Genomic DNA, 21,190 nt, shown 5'->3' with positions numbered 1-21,190 from the left:
AAGCCTCTTTAAGTTGGACAGTTTTCTCTGCCTTTTGCATAGTCTTACACTCCTTTCCCCAAAATTCAGTCTGACATACAGTATTTGGTACCTTTGCAAACTTCGGGATGTCCTCGACAATTCAAAATAAAGCTCCTGAAGTTTGCACAATGTTTGGCTGCACAGAGGGAGTTTGTACTGACTGACCCATCTGGCAGGATGCTGACCGTTGAAGGGGAACTCCACTGATTTTACACCTCAAGTCTGTCAAGTGAAGTATGTTCACAGGCCTCGTGGAGAACCACTGCGCATGAGAAAAAAGCCTGCAAAGAGCTTTTTGTAGCTCCAGAGGGAGCTGTCCGAAATCTGATATGCGTTGATTGGAGCTGAAAATTACAAATTTGAAATTAATAATAATAAAAATAATAATAATAAGAAGAAGAATAAAAACAAAAAATGGAGGAGTGGACCAGACCTCTGTAGTCTGCGCCTCATCTCTGTTTGAGGCTAGCGGCTTGAGGCTACATTAGCCGCTGCTAGTATAACACACATGAATCTCCATCCGAACACCCAGTGATGGAGTTGTGGGTAATGAAGGCGCCAGGTTAAGACTTGGAAGAAAAATGTGTGGAATAGAAAAGACAATATCTCTGGTTCTGCTGCATCAGTTTTAACGCTTTTTCAAAACCTTTGCTGACTGTCCATCATGAGGCCGACAGCATTATAAAAGTGCAACTGAATCTGTGGACTTCCTCTTGTGTTGAGCAGCAGTTAAAACACTCAGCAACACGTGGTTGCTGGGCCGCTGCTGCGTGCGCTACACCTAAAGTGAGCAACACAAACCAGTTTGTGACTGAATTCTTGTAATGTGAGACGGCCACTTAACTTTTAGAATCACTCTTAAATTTTCACCAACGCGTGAATGTGACAATTAAAATGCTCAGGTTAAAAAAGGTTTAAATACATTTTAACCACGTCTTTACTGTGGTATTTTAGCTGGTCTAATCTCTGCTGCTGTGATGTATTATCTTGAGCTCTTTCAATCTGCATCTTCTGCAGAAACTACCCAGTCCTATCTCAAGTATCAATAAAGTTTTATGTCTCACTGAAAATTGAAACCAAAGTCACCAAAGAGGATAAAGAACACATTTGGACAGCGTTGTGTTTCCGGCTGAACCCAAGCTTCAGAGGGTTTCTGTCTGTGAGTTCCAGCAGAGCGACAAACGTAGCCAACAGAGCCTTTACCTCCCAGATCTTCTCTGCTGCTGCGAGGAATGTTAAGGTTAAAGGTCGAGTGTAACAACCTCCTGCAAAGTTCATTAGTGATGCTTTATTGCCTGTGCTACAAGAGTTTGTGGCTCGGTGGGGGCGTCCAGGTTTCTCAGGACATGACCTTAGGTTGACCTCAGACCTTTCCTGTCACCTCCCAACAGCCTCACAGTTACATAACAGAGAGGTTATGAAGACATACGTACCCCTGACTGCAGACTGACACCTGGACCAGCGTCAGTCCTGAAGGGCTCTTAAATGCTGGAGTTTTTGCGCTTAATTTTTGCAGTTAAAAATAAGTGCAATGCATAAACACTGCTCAGTGTTGAAAAGTGTTCTCAGGTCCACATTGATGGTTTATAACCCAGTGAAGAGTTGCAGATGGCTGCAGTACAGCACAGAGAAAGAGGCTCCACACTTTTCAACATGGAGATATTTTGGAAAAAGATAGTTTGGAAATGCAGAATAATGAAAAGATGCATGGCTCAGTGCCAAAACACTATGAAAAAGCTGAAGTCATGGATTCAAGTTCTTTATAAACTTGAGGATTTCCAGTGAATGCTTCTTTATATTTTTATTCCACAATTTATCTGACAGCTGTCGTTATTTTGCAAGTTTCACAAAACATTCTAAACATTCTTAACTTCTAAAATGTGATGCATTGTTCAGTGAAAAAAGTCACTTTTGTCTTTAACCAAGACTTGAATATTTCAAACTGCTTTCAACATAAATCAATTTTCAAGAATTTTGTAAAACTAACTTTTTTCATAATTCTAGTGCAGCAATGATGACTTAGTCATTCCTGTTTTAAGTAGACTAAATCTGTCTAGGGAAGTTGGTTTAAATAAAAAAATAAATAATGATTATTAAATATACCTACATGCAAGGTTCATATAGCTCAATTACTGGCAGAAATGTCTTTATGAGATTGAGGGTTTTGCAGATAAACATCCTAACTCTTTATGAAGGAGTTAAAAATTAACTCCACCTCAGCCAACTACAGGAGAAATGCTGCTCACACATGAACGCATCAGTAAAAGTAATCATTTGATATATCTAACACAAAGACAGTTACTGCACTACTTTAAGTGAAGTGGGGGACCTGAATACTCCTTCCACCCCCACTGGAAACTTTCAAAGTAAATGTTTCAGCGTTAGGTTGACCTGTGTGTTCTTTGCACATTTATGCGCATTTATTAAATTAACTGGTGTAAATTTATTAAATTCACACCAGCAGAAAATTTCAAATAAGTTACCTAAAGACAAAATGTGTTGTAGTCCTTTGAAGAAAACTTCGCAGAAAACTACTGAAAACCTTAAAAAAAACTTTAATCAAGCCGCAGAAAACTGCTGATGCGTTGTTGTAATATGTGATACCATGATGCGTACTGCTTTATCCAGAACTGGACCTATGTGAAGTGGAGATAAAGCTTTATTATGACCATTTATTACCACTGAATCGTCAGCATGGAAATAAATGTCATTGAGAAAAGGAAATGAAAAACCACCACAACACAAGGTTTCTCTTGATTTTATTTAAAGTCATGAACTTGTCCTCATCTCAATGGAAAAAGCAGCACTGTTCTTTCACAAAATGCTTTATTCACATTTAAATTTCTGATTGAGAGTCTGATGAATTTGTGTTTTCTATTTCTTTCTGAACTGAAATAAGGTTTGGTGGACTTTGAGAAAACCACTGACACCCGGTCACGCAACTACTGATGTGGAACAGAGGCCCATGCAGCTCCTACACGTGGATCACCACACAGTGTTGAGCACAGATGCAGATGCTCACAAACACACAAATAAATAGGTTTAAAATGTCCAGGTTGGGTTGAAACATTTGCCGTGGTATTTACAGAGTCCTCGTGCTGTGTAAAAAGCAGAAAGCACCATATTGCTCTAACAGAAAGGGTCTCATTTGGTAAAACATCAAACTGCCCCTTTCCCTGGAAAGGAATGGGAAGTCCCACCATGTGGAGGCCACGATGGGGGCGAGTCAGATGCAGCTTCTCTGGCATCCTACTCGGCTTTCTTGACCTTCCTCTTGCGAGCGCCTTCGCTCAGCTCCTCCTTGGTTTTGAGAGGTGAAGACGGGGCAGCAGCGGAAGGGTGATGGTGGTCTTCCTCAGATCCACCCAGAGGGGAGCCGAACAGCAGGTGGCAAACCCAGGACTCGATGAGGGCGAAGGGGGAGCCGTGAGAGTGTCGGGCAGTCATCACCACCTGAGGAAGATGGTGTCAGTCAGGAGAGATCAGCCTGATTTTATGACAACTAAAGGGGCATTTTATGAATTCAGTACCATGACAGCCTGTGTTAAAAACCAGGGGACATGGAGTTTGTAAAATATAGATTTTTACCAGATAAGAATGATCTAATTACAGATGTTATTGAGAGGCATTATGGTAATTGTAGGGTTCAGCATTTTTAGAGACTCATACTAGGGACAAAAAAACATCTGCATATCTCGATCTCTGCTGCATCAATTTAGACTATGTTGTTTTAAAAGTGTGTGTGACACAACTGTATGGAGGTGAAATAATAATAATGATTATTACTGCTGGAGTTCTCCTTTAAAATGTCCTGTTGAGTTATCAGAACAGCAACACTGTCAGCTCCTCTTCCCACAGTGGCACTGATCTTACCTTGCTTGTGGCCATGAAGAGGGTGAAGACGAGGATGAGGGTGCTCTTGGACACTGGCAGCCAGTGACTCTCCTGCAGGGTGAAGAGGATGGCTCCGTAGAGACTGGCTTTGGTCGGGCTGCAGAGACATAAGACAAGACCGTCAGGAAAACATTGGACTGCCACAGAGATCAAAATAACAATGAGATGACAATTAGAATCACAGATGGAGTGGGAGATAAAAGCATTCACTGTTTTAAATGTATGAAGTGTGAAAACCTACGATTTTTCCGTTATTTTTGCATTTTCATTTGAAATGAATGTTTAGCTGAATGTTTGGATTAAAGCTGGAACGTTCCTCTGTAGGATGGAAAAATTCACTGTTTATCAAAACCCTCCAGGAAAGTTTAAAATACACTAATGAACTGTTTATCCGACAGTGACATAGTTTGAAGGTCCAGTGTGTAAGATTTAGGGGAATCTATAGGCAGAGAGGGAATAATAATAATGGTTGTGTTTCGATGTGTTGTAGCCCGGAACAGACAAACCAAACACCTCTCTTCTGTTTTTAGTGGTCACCGTAGGGGAGGGTAAAATGAAGGGCTGCAATCTGCAACCTCACCACTAGATGCCAGTAAATCCTACACAATAGACCTTTAAGTTTGGTACAGTACAGTCTGCCAAAGTCCATTTTATGATACTCCCACCAGGGGGCGTTGAAGTCAGAAACTTTTTAATTCTACACATAGTGACTCCAACAAATCTGCTGCACCTCTCAAAAAGGCTGGCTGAGTTTTGTGTCAAATCTGAGTCACAGTAACCTTAAAGTCCTAGTTTTGTCTCAGAAGTTTGGTTGGAAACACCTACATGCTTGAGGAGGCAGGATGAGTATGTTTTCCCAACAGTAGCAGGAAACACAGACTTACAATGACATGTTGAGGATCTCGTTGCTGTCGGGCCTCCACACACCACGCAGCAGCTGCTCAAAATTGGAAATGAGAGCCACTCCAGAGCCTGCGAAGATAAAAATAGACAGTGGAAAAAATGAGGACAAAAAAGTCTGTGAGACTCCTCTTCTCTGGCTTCAGCTTTTCAGCATGGACGCCTGCAGGGCATCACTACTGGAGCAGAAACAGGAGGGGGTTCAAGATCAGGACAACGCTTTATATTTATTTCTATGGACGTTTCCCTGCTGCTGCTGTTCTCTGCTGCAGATTTACAGAGACAAAGCACAGGAAATATGTGACTTAGGTCTGCAACAAGGGCTGGATTTTAAGACATCAGACGTAAATTACAGATCAAGTATGACTTATGGATTCAAACATTGTTCATAGTTATTTCAAGAAGTCTAAACTGAACTGACTCTTGCTTCATACCTAACATCATGATTCTCACATAACCTGGTTACACATGGGCACACTGTCGTGCACATGTGTTGTTCATTCATGTTTAAATGCAGCAGCTGTGCGGTTGCCTGAAGGTGTTGCTGTCATTCACTGAATGCAGCTGTCAACACAGAGAGCTGAGACTGCAGGCTCACCAAGCTGCATTAAAGACTTTCTTCTGAGGTTGAGACGATTAGTCAGTTAATCAGCTGGTTGGTCAACGGTGAACGGAGGCAAGTCACTGTGAAACAGCACACACTGACCTTTGACGTATCCAACGATGACCATGATGAAGAAGCCGTGGTGGTAGGCATGGTGGGCATGGTGAACACCGGCGGCGATCTTACGAGTGCGGACGACTTCCTTCATGGCGACCAACACCAGCTTGACGGGCAGGAAAGCCACACATTTATAGAAGAGGTTCAGTGGACAGTAAAAGACGAGATACCTTGCATTTGGCAGAGAAAGAGAAGGAGTTAGAGTGATGGAAGAAGGTGGTAAAAATCAAATATTCAGCTTTGATGGTAACCCACATCACAAAAACACGACTCGTCCCACCAGCCTTCTGGCCATAAAGACGAGGTCTGTTTTATAAGGTTCTGAGAAACAAACTGCTGAGATCATCAAAGTCTCAGTTTTTTATATTCTATTTCATGTTATTTTCTAGTTTATTGTGTTTTTAAATGCCATCATAGTGCATTTCTTCACTCTATGTTAAACACTTGAGAATTGCCTCTGTGTTTAAATAGTGGTAAAAATTATTCCTAGAAATATTTCTCAGACCAGTGGACATCTCTCTCTCTCTCTCTCTCTCTCTCTCTCTCTTTAACTTTTGGTAGAAATGTTTCCAATACAAACTGGTGTCCCTGAGGTCTGTGGATTTGTAGAGTTGTCTGTAGACTGGGACAAATATCGCACTTGAGTTCTTCACAAGTAATTCTGCATTTATTTGAGCCCTGCTGCAAACCAAATTCCATGCATCTTTTATTACATTTACAACCACAAAAACAAAACTATCTGCAGACATGCAGGGGAAAAGATTGTGTTAAGATTTGATTGAACTGATCCTTCAAAGATGTGTTTGTTTCCCTGTGAAAAGCAGGAAAAGAGATCCGTTTTCTGAAGGGAAAGACCTGCAAATCGTGGCTGGCAGGGGATAAATCGATCGTATACACAGTCTTACAAGTTCGATAAAAAGCCTGACTCAAAAAAGTCTGATTTGATCCTCGTGACCTTCGAATAGAATCTCTTCCCCGTTGAAGGGTAACATCCTTCTGAGGATTTTCTCACCAGACAGCTGAAGCCAGCAGGATGTGGCTGTTGTGTTGGAAATAGTCGACGGGGCTGCTTCCAAGCATGATGTCCGCCAGGATGTAACTACTAAAGCAGTAGAGCATGGCGCAGAGCCAGGAGGCCACGGGACTCCTGCGAGAAACCTCCACCGAGCCTGCGACACAGAGGAGGAGCTGTCAGGGTCTGTTCCCAGCACACACAGGCAACATGAAGAGCTGCAAAACCGATTTTCTTTGCATATTTTCTCTGTCTTAAGAAGCAGGGGTATTGATTGATGCTGAGTAATTTAAATCTTTTTCAGTAATGAATCAATCAGTTACTTAATTGACTTATTTACCAAACACTGTATGAAAATTATTAAAATTTTTAAATGTTCTGCTTTTGGTGACTCCTAGTGGTGGAATCAAAAAAGATTTCAATGCATGCCACAAATCAACTTAAAAAAAAATGTATTTATCCTTATTTTGAACAAAAAATGATAAGTTAGGGTTATTCATTAATATATGTGTGATTTGATGCTGATCCATTTGTTTTGCCAAAACGTTCCTTTACTTTCATCATGTGTTTTGTAAATGTATCAATTAAAAAAATAAATTATGATTAACCACTGAAATAATGACCTCCTGAATCCTAATGGTCCAAATCCTGGTTTAGAAGCTCTTCCACAGAGACGTCTGCAGTAACCTTTGTTCTTTCTCAGTAATCACAAGGGTCAGATTGAACAGCGTCACAACGGTTTATTTTTAAAACTTTCTGCAAGTTCCTACAGAGCAAAACTGTTAGCTGTGACCCTCAGAAGTCATTATCAGTGGCTTCCTTGTGTGTCTATGTGCTGTATCTTTGTCCACGCCCAGTCAACCCTTTCAGCTCCCGCCCTGATAATTTGCCTTTTTATCATAACCTAATATTGACTCCAGACTTCTGCAGTCATTTATGAGTTGATAGCTCACCAAAGGAGCAGAACAGACAGCTCCTTATTATTCAAAAACTGACTGTATGCTTTACATATGATATACATGTTTTGTATATACTGTATGGCATGTCATGTAGGAAACATTTAGAATATCTATGTGGATTTATAGATTATAATGCATATAATAGACTATATTATATTCCAAACATTTATACCATGTCAGCACACATCATAGCATGACATTTATTCCAGTCAAAGGGTGCTTATTCGTCAATAACTTCAGGTCTTGTACCTGTTACATATTATCCTTTTGGCAGGTTGGACAATGAGTCTATTAAGCCTCGTACTTATATTTCATGTCTTTATGAAAGCCACTGCATCTCTTCAACCCTCTGTTTTTGCTGTCCCACAAACACAACACAAACACATGATGTCCAGGCTGTGTGCCTGTCTCTCGTTCTCCCTCTCTTGGCCCTGTCCTCTCTCTGCACTCTGTTCTGGACTACCTCTTCTGGCTGTCGGTTACTCAATTCAGATGCTTTGGATCTGGATCAGGAGATTCAGCCTCACCTCTTCTCTCTCTCTCTCTCTCTCTCTCTCTCTCTCTCTCTCTCTCTCTCTCTGTGTGTGTGTGTGTGTGTGTGTGTGTGTGTATGTGTGCTTGTTTGCTCCTGATGGTGCATTTGAGTGCTTCCTCTGGTGTCTATGTGAAATCTTTCCTCTTTTCAGGTCTCCATGGAGGAAAGGACATAGGACTTTGAGGGAGAGTAGCTCTTCCTTATCTGAATCAAGGGTCTATAGCAGGTGTATACTGTATAGACTATAAAGCACCTTGAGGCAAATTTGTGATACCAGTGAAACATCACAGTATTTCACTTGGAAATGCAATAGAATAGAAGTATGAAGGAAATACTTATATGAAGGACAAGTACCCCAATAATGCCATGTGGACCAGTGCCTGATTAATCTACTTTGTAAATGGAGATGTGAACAGAGTGCGGCCGCTTCAGCGTACAAATCTTCAACAACAGGTGGGTGAGGGTGTCGTGGTGCAACAGGCGCTCAGTTTGAGAGCAATCTGATCCTGAGAAATGTCGCCCTATAAATATATCCTGCTCAACTGCTTCTCCTGCCTTGCAACTGTCGGGCCCGTCTTAACCTTTGACCCCTCCACTTGTCTCTTCCGCCCCGCCCATGTCGACCCCTCAACTCATTCATGTGCTCCTCAAACATGTACTGAGGTCGATGACTCCGCTCAGACACGTGTAGAATGGCGACACATTGTTCTGTAGATATGAAGTAAGACGAAGGTGTGCGGTTACAGTCATGAAGTCAGCTTTGGGAGCCACGTGTTGCTGTTAGCCTGAGGTCTGATCAAACACACGAAGACACGCATGAATGCTGAAAACAAGCAACAGTGTTTTTGACTTCTTTTTCTTTTCATTTCATACAAAACACAACAAATGTGCTGAAAGGAAAGTGAGGCAACCCCCTTTAACTCAGCTACTCTGAGGCGTGTGAGAGCCAGCATCATGTTAGCTTAGCTTAGTGTTAGTTCATTACATCAGTTAGGACTGTTAAAAGAGTACTCTACTGTTTCCACACACAAAACCTGTCGCCTACATTACCCAGAATCCAACTTGACCACTGAAAGTTTGTTCTGAGATTCGTTTTTGTTGTAGTAGCGGCTAACATAGCCTAAGATGCTAGCCTCAAGCAGCGATGCGGAGCATGCTGCAGAGGTTTACCTCTTACTCACTCCACATCTCAATGTTTTTTAGCACCATTTTCAAACTTGTGGTCTTCAGATTCAGCTGACTCAAGTGACATCACTCACAGCCAGACATTGCGCAGTTCACAGTGCCTCCTTAGAGCCTGTCATCAGACTCTGATGTGTAAAATCATCAAAGTGGAGTTCCCCTTTTAAGGCGACTAGATTAGATTGATGGTTCATTTCCGCTTTCTATTCAATTTACCCTCATAGCTACAGCTAACCTTACCTAACAAGCTAATGTAGATGCAAAGATGTAGATTTGCAGACAGGCTGGAAGCACAGAATTGTGGGGGCCCAAAGGTTTTATTCATCTGACCAGTGGCCGCTATGCTTCCCTGGATTTACTGTCACCGTTGAGGAAAATGTGAGAGATAATAATGAAATAAAAAGATCAATTTTAGTGCCAACATCCCAACTCTTTGGTTGCAGAATGCACACGAAATATGCTGAAGAAGCCGTTTAATAAGGATTTGGATGGATATCTTAGGCTCCTTTGAAGCTTTAAAAGAAAGCTATAAACTTTTAGATTATGAGCTTGAGATGCGTTCGGTGCTCCGACCACCTTCACTGAAGCTTCAGCTGACAAGATCACAATGACTGAACTCTGAAGCCAGAGTGAACTTTTTCTTTAGGGCGAGGTACACGAGTTATTGTAAAAGCTACACACCACCTGGAACAATAAGGTCTTGCTCGACAGCTTATTTCATGTGCACCATTCAGTGTAAATAACTATGTGTGCAGCAGAGGGGCTACGAAGACCCACTGACACCGTCTATTTCAGGATCTTCTATTTATTGCCTAAGTCGCTGGTATGCGCAGACCTTCTCTCAGGTTTCATCCTCCTCGGGCTCTGTTGCTCAAAGAAGTTAAATCCTGGAAAATATCAGACTTTACCTAAAGCTGAGCGGTTTAATCTACTCCAGTGATTTTCTCAGCGTGAATAAGCACTGCTGCAGCAACAGACATTCACTCACAGCAAGCAAGCAGAGCTGCAAGTGCCCCTGCTAGACTTATGTAACAGGTCATGCTTTATAAGGATATGGTGTTATGCAGAGAGATAACAGCAACAGAAAGTTCCTGTAGGAGCATTAGAGCAATGTGCAGTTATAACACAGAAAAACAGCTTGAAGATAGACTGGATGCACATTTGGATTCTTGTATAAATATCAGTCTGTTTCATCTCAGAAATTACTTGTGAGTTTTAAAGGGTTTAAATGTTAAATGCCCATGACATGAACATATTTCTACTTTGTGCTGTTGTAAATAAATGCATGTTTAGCCACAGGCTATGGTGAGTGTGGAGCTGTCACAATAACAAGCAGAATAGCTCAGAGATAATTATATTCATCAGATAATGAAGCATACATGTAATCTGAAAAAAACAAAAACAATGCTCACTTCAGGCAAACAGAAAGTGTCAAACACACTCACCTGGCTCATACTTGAGGTAGAGGATGGACACGATGTAATAAGCGACATCAAACACAGGAAACATTCCCATTTTGGAGAAAATTTGGGCAAAATCGCCCAAATTAAGAGCTGCCAGCACTTCCATGTTCAGTCCTTGCGTTTGTTTAGTCCGACTGCGCAGTGTGGATCAGAAAGCCCCCCCAACCCGGTCCACCGATTCTCCACCAAGCCCCCCGGTCTCGACAGTGACAGCCTGAGACACTCAAGCCCTCCTATTAATACCACTCATCTCCACAGCCTCATCATCATCATCATCATCTGCGCTCCGTGCCAGCTGCTCGGCTTTTCAGGCGACAGGAGGTTTCACATGTCAGCTGCTTGAAATTTAAAAACAAAAGGCTTCCTGTCCTCCTGTGTTCATTGTCGATGTCATCATTATTATTTTACTGGGCCACGAGACGCTGTTAGAGGTTTGATTGTAGCCTGGTCACACAGCAGCGCCCGAGACAAGTGTCCACGTTAAATACTAACAAAGATCCATTCACCCTTCCATAAATAACATCCCGCAATCCGGATCAGATCCTGCACCGAGGCTGCCTCACAGCCCAGTGAACGACTCTAATCCCAAACAGCTCGGCAGCATTTGGTGATATCACCGGCTGGTTACATTCATCCAGATGATGCAGAGACGTTGCGATAAAAGGCGCAGTTACGCCAAACCTCCTGACATACACAGCAGTCCGTTTTCATGTAATTTAAAATTGATTTAATTTATGTGTTTTATTTTGTTGCGTTGAATTCTTGAGAAGAATAATCCGAGCAATCACGTCCACCACCACCAGGGGGCCCCAGGACACAGCATTGAAGAGCTCGTGTCTCTAAAATGTCTGAGTTCACACTGTTTACACCCTTCGTTTCAGTTTAGTCTGTAAAATTAAAAATTGTTATTAAACTGCATCTTTGTCTGTTAAAGACTCACTGTTTCTTGTTATATGTGCTCTTATTTAGACTAATCACGTGTGTCGTTTTTAATTCAGCTGTATAGTGAATCCACAGACACAGGCTTAATTCAACAGATGAGACAAACAAATACATTGTTACATTGTACATAAATTAAGTTTTATTTTTTTCAGTATCATAAAGGCTGGAGATGTCTCGTCTGACCTGAGTGATGTTTATTGTCACTTGTGCCAACAGCAACCAGAAACTCTCTGTGACTATATATCCATTTGCCCATCTTGAATGTGCTTTGGAATTTGTAGAACTTTTTTGTGAATATATATATATATATATATATATATATATATATATATATATATATATATATATATATATATATATATATATATATATATATATGAGAGAGAGAGAGAGAGAGAGAGAGAGAGAGAGAGAAATGGAAACTAATTTTGTGTCAGATGGCGCAATGGTGTCTGTTGTTGTTTTAAGGAGTAAAAGTATCATGATGGTTACTCGTACGTAACAGGCTTACAAAGCAGCTAAAAATACAGTAAATAGGAAACGGAGCGTGCCTGTCGTAAACCTGCCCTTGCAATTACGTTTCTTGTCTGCAGGTGGCGCACGTTGCCCAGGTAACATGTGACACAGGGCCAGTTTTCCCTAAGTTTAGTCTTTCAGAAAGAATTTCCTGGCTTCTTTACATCTTTCATCTAATTCACTAACAGTGTCTCTGACGGGGACATTTACCATCTATTGCTGCTATAACTGAAACCAAACGTGACCATTTGATTCGCCGGAAACGTCGAGTGTACGCAGCCTGGTAAGGCCTGACAGTCTTACATCAGGAAATACTAGCTCATTTTACAGCTCCTTGGGGCACTGAAGCGTTATTGGTCACACTCCCGATTGCGTGGCCGAACACGGAAGTGAGGCGTCTCTGTAATGTGATGTGATCAAAATGCTTGGAGATCTGTTGATATTCGGGTAACTTGTTCGGTTTCTGTCACATTTCACTTACGGATACAATTATATGTAATCGAAATGTTCTGTGTATGTGTGTTAATGTGTACTGTGTTGTCAGATAGCGGTGTATCAAGCCAAATAACAAGCTAGCTCCGCGCTAGTGCCAGCTCACCAGCTAACGTTAGCTCACCAGGTAGATAACAATATGAGCTACCTGTCAACAAAAAGATTGTGTCTCTGTGCTTTCTAGGACCTTGCTGGTGAATGCAGGGGCTGTGTTGAATTTCAAGCTGTGAGTGTTAACGTTACGGTCAAAGTTTGGAATCACCTCAATTGAAACCTCACATCAAAGCTACAAGACAAAATGAAAGTTCAGTTGACTGACTGTGGCTGTTTTGCAGGAAAAGGAAGGAGTCCCAAGGATTTGGAGATGAGTCCAGAGCACCAACAACAGGTGTGTGTGTGTGTGTGTGTGTGTGTGTGTGTGCGTGCGTGCGTGCGTGTGTGTTAATTAAAGAAAAGAACTGTTTCACTGGTGCCTATAGTCCTGAAAGCATTGCCACATAAATAATCAGTCTATCTTTCAGGTGACAACATTAGGGAGTTTCTGCTCAGCCTGCGATACTTTCGGATCTTCATCGCTCTGTGGAACATCTTCATCATGTTCTGCATGATTCTGTGAGTAACTGTCTTTTAGCTGACATGTAGCTTTAGACAAGTAAAAGTTGGATGTGATGGTGAACAGGCTTTAACATCTTGAGAAATACTTACATTTTTGACTACGACTTTCTGACACTGTTGCCATTTTTAGGTAGATGTCTCAAGTAGGAATGTGAAAATCCTTTCCATTTTTACAGATTATTTTGTTATTTATCTATTAATGTTTTGTAAGCCCATTTTCCTCTGCTCATCCTGGCTCCTGTACTTCAACCCTGCTTTAGTTTGTGATTTCCTATATTTCCCACAATACCTTTTAAAAAGTCCTAGAAATGAGATGTGAACTTGCTTTTCTAACTGGCTGAATGTTTTCAATCTTCACAGATTGTTTGGATCATGATCTACATTTGTGGGGAGCCTGGTCTTCCACCAGGATGCTGATTTTACGGGACAGATGCTATAAACTTCTCCTTAATAGGACTTTGCTGTTCTCTTGGTGCTTTTGACTGTAATTATGCTACATTTTCTTTACAACCCCAACCCCAATTCCTGCTTTTGGCTGTACAGGAATTTATGAATCACTGTATTTATTTTGTCTTACAGAAGTTGTTACATTTTTACCCTTTTTGTTTAAGCTGTAACTGCACCAGCACCCCTAACGTTGCTGAATATTTGTTGTCTTGTGCCCTTGTGCTTCTTTATACAACATGAACTTTTTTCCATAGCATGTTAGTTTGCTTGTTAAAAAAAACACCAGGGTTAGAATGACAGACGGCCCTCACTAAGAGGGTAGAAAATGTCTTTCTGTGGCTTGTTCCCTATGTGTCATCATTTAAGGGTCCTGTTTGTACGTAAACCCTCACATCTCATCTTGCTGAAATCCTGTTATCCATTTTACTTACACAGCTGTCAGAGCTGAATTCAACAGATGAGTCAAAATGATCACTGTCACTTAAAAACTCTACATCTCTGTTGGAAGAATATTTTAATGAACCTCTCAGAATAAAAAAAAGATTTCCTTTACTATGGGACATATGTGCTGTAAATGTATGTGCACTATCATGTAAATGTGTCCTTATTCTTAACAATATAAATACAGTTTTCTTATCTCCTGTCTGTTAATTGATTTGAATGTTTGTGACTGTTGGCACAAGAGAAACACTTCCTTTGTCAGTGTTATTATCCATGATGAGATAATGGCATGATACTTACTGCTAATAATAGTACAACATACATGCTAACTGTAATAGTGATTGCAGTGCACTTAGAGTGTTTGTGTGTTAGCGCTGGCCTGGTGTGAAAATTACTTTTGTCCTGAGAGCTGAGGGCGAGGTAGTGGCAACATAGTATTCAATTTCCTTCAAAATATGATGAAGAATGTTTATTATTGTATGCAATATACATTTGTAAATTAGATTTACAAAGGGTGTGATTATCTTTGTAGTTGTGTAAATACATAGCTTTGCTTAATATTTCTAACTGAATATTATCTTAAAAACAGTTTCGGGTTGCAATCCAGAGATCGTTTTTTAATTTCTGAAGGAAAGTATTTCACAATATAGAAAACAATCATATCAAAATAATTACTATGAATGTATAGAAGAATATGAAAAACCTTTGTTGTAACAGAACATGCCATTGTCCAGTTTAACGCTCCATCTCCCATGGAACAGTATCACGGACGTGAACAATTGGTTACGTACCATTCTCCCATCATGCTCTGCGCGAGCGCTTCACAAAAAGCCCGATGAGAAGACAGAGGAGGAGGAGGCTACCAGCCGAAGGGGGTAGCCGATTCCCGGAGAGGATTTTTTGTTCTCGTCGTCCAGAATGATCAAATCGTGACGGCGGCGAATGAAAACAGAGATAAAAGCATCACAAAACATGATGCCGACTACCGTGGAAGATCTTCCGTCGGGCCTGTGAGTGTCGGCAGGTTCCCAACCGCCGCCTCTTCGGGGGGTTCTGCCGTCTGAGTCCGTCCTGACCCGCGACTCCGCCAGGCGATGACAGCGGCTACAGCCACTCCGCAGGTGATGAGAGACCGGCTGCTACAGGCCATCGACGGCCAGAGCAATGTGAGTATATCCGCTAGTTTCAAACGGACGCACTGGGTGCAGAAAGGCTGTCAACAAGGCCAAGCCGACTCCGGCTCGCCACAGAGGGTTGACAAAGTGGGGGCAGTCAATGTATGGCGACTTATTATTTGCTTGCTAATTAGCTGGCTAACATAACTAGTTAGCGAAAGTAACTGTTGGCCGGCATTCCAGATCGTGGCTAACTGACTGCCGCCGGCTAATGCTGATGTAGCAAAGTAAGCTAATTTGTGTACATTAAAGTGCACAGTGCTGGAGGACTGGAGAGTTGCTAAACCGAGCTGCAGGGTAGGAAGCAACAGACTTTGGTTAATTGGAGTTTCAGTAAACTCAAGGCTTCACATAAATTAAAATAACACCTTACCCTTATCTTACACAGATGATGAGACTACCATGGTATGTTGCAGTAAAACATTGACATATGGCACAGCCAAAAAGTAATTATTATACCAAACCCTGCAGGATTCCATCCAGTTCTTCTGTACTACTGGTATCACTGGTCATTGAAATGTACTATGAAATACCATGGCAGTCTCATATGCTTGATTAATTGAAGTCAGCTTGGAGAAGAAATATAAGTATGACCGTTGCAGTATGCTGTATATTGTACTGCCCTGATCAAAGGCTTAAACACCAAACTTAACGAGTAAATGTATTTTTCTTTTCTGTACATCTTTGACCATACAAACAACTCTGAGCTGCTGTTGGATATGTAATCCTTTATTATGATATGTATTAATGATCATACAATAATGTCTTGACAAATTTGGGTACTTCATTGCATCAGTGCAGAGAAAGATTAAAAACAAAAAATCAGTATTGTCATAAAGGAGTCCTCATTAATTACAATACAATGGTTTATCATGACCAGAGGTTGCTGCCACAGTGTAAATGGTATGGTAAAATCTCTAGTGGTGGACAAATTTGTATAATGTTGTCGTCGTACTTATTGTCATATAGCCTCCAAACTTAAGTTGACACAGAGCAGGCCCAAAGACCAGACAAAGACCAGGCAGCTATGGTCAGCATTTTCTTCTAACTTGCAAGCCTGACTTGGTCTTCTTGGAGTTAAAATAGGACATTTGCATGCAGTCTCAGTTTCTCAGATTGAGCCTGAAACCAGTACGAGTACATCTTGTCTTGGCATACAGCTGCACATTTGAAAGTCTATTCAAATTATGCCTTGAACCTCTGTCTCTCTCTCTCTCTCTATGGAACTTATGTATATTGGGCCTATAAGGTTGTGAACCACAAATTGTAACGTCTACCTACAAACAAATGTACTTACATGTATGTTGTAATGCTGACAAGATTATGATCTCTGAGGATTGTGATATATAAACTCTGTCTTTTCAGCAGATATGCAACATGGTGGTAGTTATGGAGGTGATCTCCCTTTTGGAGAAATATCCTATCACTAAAGAGGCCCTGGAGGTGAGTAATATTCAGACCTACTGCATGTGCATTCATAATAAAATGAATGTCCATTGATGTCATAGCGATCTTGTCTCCTTAAAGGAAACCCGTCTTGGCAAGCTCATCAATGACGTCCGGAAGAAAACCAAGAATGAGGACCTTGCAAGACGGGCAAAGAAGCTCCTGCGAAACTGGCAGAAGCTGATTGAGCCAGGGAAGGGTGAGGTGTTGTCCAAAGGACTCACCAGTGCATCGTGGTCTTCCAACGGTGGGGCTCATCCCTGTATCTCCGCTCCAGCTGCCGCCACACCATCAGGTAAATTAGGTCCAGAGTTGAAGAACAGAAATGACTTCAACAACTGCTCCTCCCCTAGGCTGGAAAAACTGAACAGCAGGAAACGTAAGGGTGACCAGAAGGAAGGACAGCTCTTACCAGCCAAGATATCCAAAACAACTCTTAATGATAAAATACAAAACGCCAAACCGCTGCCAACCAATAGGATTAGTGGTAGCTCTGAAATTTTTACAGATACTCGTGCACATCAGCCTTTAGACAGAGAGATTTCTGAGCCGTTGGACAGTGACAGGCTAAATAAAATCCCTGTCAATGCTGTAAAACCTCATCCAAGTGCCCCGGGATACAGCAAGCCTCCTAGCACTTCTTCTTTGCTAAAAGCATCAGTTCTGCAGCAGCAAGCCCGACAGGAGCAAGCTGCCTCTGGGGGGCAGTATCGACCCAGAAGCCCACGCGGTTCCTTGCAGAGTCCTCGAACTCCAAAGCAGGAAGCTGGCGTTAAACAAACTTCATCACAAGCACAGAGTCTTTCTAGCCCCACTGTGTGGCCTGGGTCTGTGGAGACCTCTGGGCTGGGGCCTTCCCCTCAGCCTTTCAATGTTTGTGTTCAGGGTTTGCACACTGATGGTTCATGGTCTGCAGATATGGACTCTAAAAGCAGGCCTCCCAAAACATCTCTTCACAACTCATATCCCTCCTCCTGTAGTGATGGGGTAAGTATGGAAGACGATGGTGCTGTTAACAATACAGGGAAAAGGAAAGGACAGAAATACAAGCCTAAGGACTATGTGGTAAAGTTAGATGGACAGGCTGTAGAAGACTGCACTAAACCAGTCAGGTTAAAAGACCGGAGACTGACATTTGATCCTGTGACAGGACAGATCAAATCCTCCTTTCAGAAGGAGTCTTGCCAGGAGGGGGGCTCTACACTGGGCCACAAACCTGAATCTCAGTGGTCAGAACAGTCGAAGCAGAATCCACCAGTTCCTCCCAGTCCCTTCCAGCAGACAGACTGGAAAGAGCTGTCAAGGAGCGAAATCATCCAGTCATACCTTAGTCAGCAAAGCAACGTGCTGACATCGTCAGGCGCCCACACTCCCAGTGCACACTTTTTCATGACAGAGTTCTTGAAAAAGGAGGAACACCACAGTAACGATGCAAAGAAAACTCACGCTTTGGCACCAGAACTCCCAGCCAGGGATTTACCGGGGATTAGCAGAGAGGTCATCAGTGAAGACCTGAACAGATTACACACACAACACTGGTCCGGGGTTAATGGTTGCTACGACACAAAGGGTAATTGGTTTGACTGGACGGAGTGCATCTCTTTAGACCCGCATGGAGATGAGAGCAGGTTGAACATATTGCCGTACGTCTGTCTGGATTGAAACTGAGTTCAGGTTTCTGAATTACAAGTTGTAAACTGCCTTCATCGCACAGCGGAGCAACGTTGCATATGTGAAGGCTCTTCATTTAAGTGTAAGATGCTGTTTTGCACCGTTGATGAAAGTGGAGTCAATATATGCTGCCTGCTTGGGTGTGCGTAGAGCACAGGGGGTGTAATCAGTGTTTTTATCAGTTTTTTTTAAAACATGTGAGGACAGCGTGAAGGAAAAAGGCTATGCATCATCTGACCATTTAGTTGTTGGTGTTCAGTAACTCTACAGATTGAGTGTCCAATACCTGCCATTCTTTGTATGCAAGAGGACGTGGCGTTAAACTGCACAGCTCCATTTTATTTGTCTTATGTTATCCACATGCCTAGTGGAATGTGACTTTGCTGAATTTTTTGCATCCACTCACATTAAGTCCACAGTGTAGTATTTTTCCATTTAAAGTTTTGCCCAATTTTATGTCTAAAAGACCTGTGACTCAATTAACTTAATTACATTTCAGTAGTAAGCTATATAATTGGAGCAGACATCCAACAGATACATCTCCCAATGCTGTTTTTGTTGGCACTTTGCTCATGCATCTTGAACAAGCCTGTGTAGCTGTTACGCCTGAAGTGAATGCTGTCTTTAAGTATCTAAGTTTATTCTCGGTATTAACAACTGTCAACTGTTCGTGCTGTGGAAAAACCTTTATCATTGCACCTTTCAAACCGCTGTTCCACCATTGCACAGCTGTCTCATGCAGCGACTTTTATCAGAAAGAATAACCGACAGATCAGTTTGGAAACTTTTGAATATTCTTCTTGTGTTGTGAGGGTTGAATGCTGTTCAATAAAGTGACATGAAACTGCCGGATGTGACTTTGCAGTTTGAGGTGAGAGAAAGAAAGGCTTGTGTTGGGCTAGAACAATACATGCCGATAAAGAAATGTGGCTGTCATGTATGATATTTATTTACATTTACATATTCGTTTTAAGCTTTATATACATGTTCAGACTACACTAAATCATCTTTTGTTAGATGTCTTTATTCAGAATCGGTTAAGTGTTGCGGCAGAGACTTTCTAAGCTTTTCCTGTTGGTACACTGATCTATCTTATACAGGAAAACTCTCTGAAATGACACATTTTGATAATGTGAACCAATTTTATTTTATACTTGCCTTTTCCCTTTACTGTGTATTTAGGTTGTAAAATATGAATTGAATTGGCAGAGCAGATTACGCTACTAGCTTGCATCTTTGTACTGTTGGAAGGAACTGAGATTTAAATTGACATGCTGGATAAAGTACTTAATATCATTCCTTTAGATATTGTTTGCCTTATGGAAACCTCTGTTTTCCCTAAAGACAGAGCCTTAGTGAATGTACAGAAACTAGCCTTTTGTGTTCAGTTGAATGCAGAAGAGAACATATTTGCTACTTTGTCCTTTAAGGGACATGTTGATATGTGTTAATAAAAAAAAACTTGAAGGAATTGTGTTTGTCTTCTCTTTAAGTGTTTATTACTGGCTCTTCGCCATCACTCCTATTTATCAAACTGACAAGTGGAATCCCATAGTGCAGGATCTGTGCTGCTACAACATTCTCATGCTAATGAGAAAAATGAACACTCTTTGATGCAGTTGCTACTCTGTAAATGCAGTTGGAGATTATTTGATTAAGTAGTTCAACGGAAAATAATTGGCAACTTTAATAATTAAAGAAGTTGGGACAGGGAGAACCAAAGACTGGGAAAGTGGGGCTGGAAAACATTCCACAGGTAAACAGGTTCCTTGGTAACAGGTGATAGTATCATGATTGGGTATGAAAGAAGCATCCTGGAAAGTTGTCCTCAGTTGTTCACAAGCGAGGAAGGAACGAGGTTCATTACTTTGTGAACATGTGATTGTATGAGGTATTTTACTGTGTGGGCTCTTGAAAATTTAAAAACTTTGGAAGACTTTATGTTTTACACAGCATTCCAACTTTTTTGGAATCAAGGCTGTACTATTTTATGGTCTTTATAGACCAAACATTTAACTTACAAGAAAAACATAGTTAGTCGCAGTCCTAAATGCAATCTTTAAAGGTTTTCCTGCATGGAGTATAACAATTTCATGAGTAATGTTTCAAGGTCAGGGCATGAGTATGAAGACACAAAGTGTTCAGTGTCCATTTTATCTTATTCCTACTAAGGATCCAGCCATCACTTACTCGTTCTCCCTGTTTGTTTTGATTGGTATTATGAAAATAAAACGGTTAGAATAGAAAAAAGGTGTGAAATTAACGCTGATTTGGAAAAAAATGACATTTTGAAACAAACTGCTGAAATGACATAAACTAGCAATTAATTGTATACACTATTGAAAATGTATTGGGTTATTCCACAGTTTCATGGTTATAAACTTTTCCTATTTTTTCCATTTTGTTAGTGTTTTTATTAGTTTCATTTTTAACACTTTGGGTCTCCGTGTAATAGGGGATTGTCATGTTCAATGAATGGGACTTCAAAAAGAACTTATCTTTTTATGCACTTCTTACTGTGGTGAACCACGTTTTTATTAACTTACTTCAATTACTATTTAAAATTGTAGATTTCACAGTTTATGATTCACACTCCAAAATCTACCATTTTAAACGCAGCTCACAACAGTTCCATTTTATAAAGGCTTGTCCCTGGCTCTTATGGCTCTTATTTTGAAACCGCTTACCGGAAGTTAAGCGCTTCCTTCATTACTGGTAGTCTGACGATTAGGCAGCGCTGCTTCCCCCCGTCGCAGTC

The 21,190-nt window shown here is 41.3% G+C and overlaps 3 protein-coding genes across 4 annotated transcripts; 2 read left to right on the top strand and 1 right to left on the bottom strand.

Annotated features, from left to right (window-relative positions):
* Window positions 1-2,769: 2,769 nt before the first annotated feature.
* On the bottom strand, window positions 2,770-11,240 carry tmem38a (transmembrane protein 38A). Its single transcript, XM_041935790.1, has 6 exons — window positions 10,670-11,240; window positions 6,549-6,705; window positions 5,522-5,706; window positions 4,800-4,887; window positions 3,895-4,012; window positions 2,770-3,474 (listed from the first exon to the last, which is right to left on the bottom strand). Exons 1-6 carry the CDS (start codon window positions 10,791-10,793, stop codon window positions 3,271-3,273), a joined length of 876 nt encoding a protein of 291 aa, XP_041791724.1. The 5' UTR covers window positions 10,794-11,240; the 3' UTR covers window positions 2,770-3,270.
* Window positions 11,241-12,508: 1,268 nt separating this feature from the next.
* On the top strand, window positions 12,509-14,335 carry smim7 (small integral membrane protein 7). Its single transcript, XM_041935999.1, has 5 exons — window positions 12,509-12,592; window positions 12,822-12,863; window positions 12,973-13,025; window positions 13,159-13,249; window positions 13,613-14,335. Exons 1-5 carry the CDS (start codon window positions 12,567-12,569, stop codon window positions 13,626-13,628), a joined length of 228 nt encoding a protein of 75 aa, XP_041791933.1. The 5' UTR covers window positions 12,509-12,566; the 3' UTR covers window positions 13,629-14,335.
* Window positions 14,336-14,990: 655 nt separating this feature from the next.
* On the top strand, window positions 14,991-19,868 carry LOC121605492 (mediator of RNA polymerase II transcription subunit 26-like). 2 transcript variants are annotated; one of them, XM_041935414.1, is made up of 3 exons: window positions 14,991-15,306; window positions 16,684-16,758; window positions 16,843-19,868. In XM_041935414.1, the coding sequence occupies exons 1-3, from the start codon at window positions 15,235-15,237 to the stop codon at window positions 18,421-18,423; spliced, it is 1,728 nt and encodes a 575-aa protein (XP_041791348.1). In that variant the 5' UTR covers window positions 14,991-15,234; the 3' UTR covers window positions 18,424-19,868. The 2 variants fall into 2 exon arrangements, with proteins under 2 accessions (XP_041791348.1, XP_041791347.1); XM_041935413.1 differs by having other exon boundaries at window positions 16,681-16,758.
* The last annotated feature ends 1,322 nt before the right edge of the window (window positions 19,869-21,190 follow it).

The sequence above is a fragment of the Chelmon rostratus genome, chromosome 4 (genome assembly GCF_017976325.1).
Source record: "Chelmon rostratus isolate fCheRos1 chromosome 4, fCheRos1.pri, whole genome shotgun sequence".
Classification (NCBI taxonomy): domain Eukaryota; kingdom Metazoa; phylum Chordata; class Actinopteri; order Chaetodontiformes; family Chaetodontidae; genus Chelmon; species Chelmon rostratus.
This window is presented reverse-complemented; position numbering and strand designations above follow the sequence as displayed.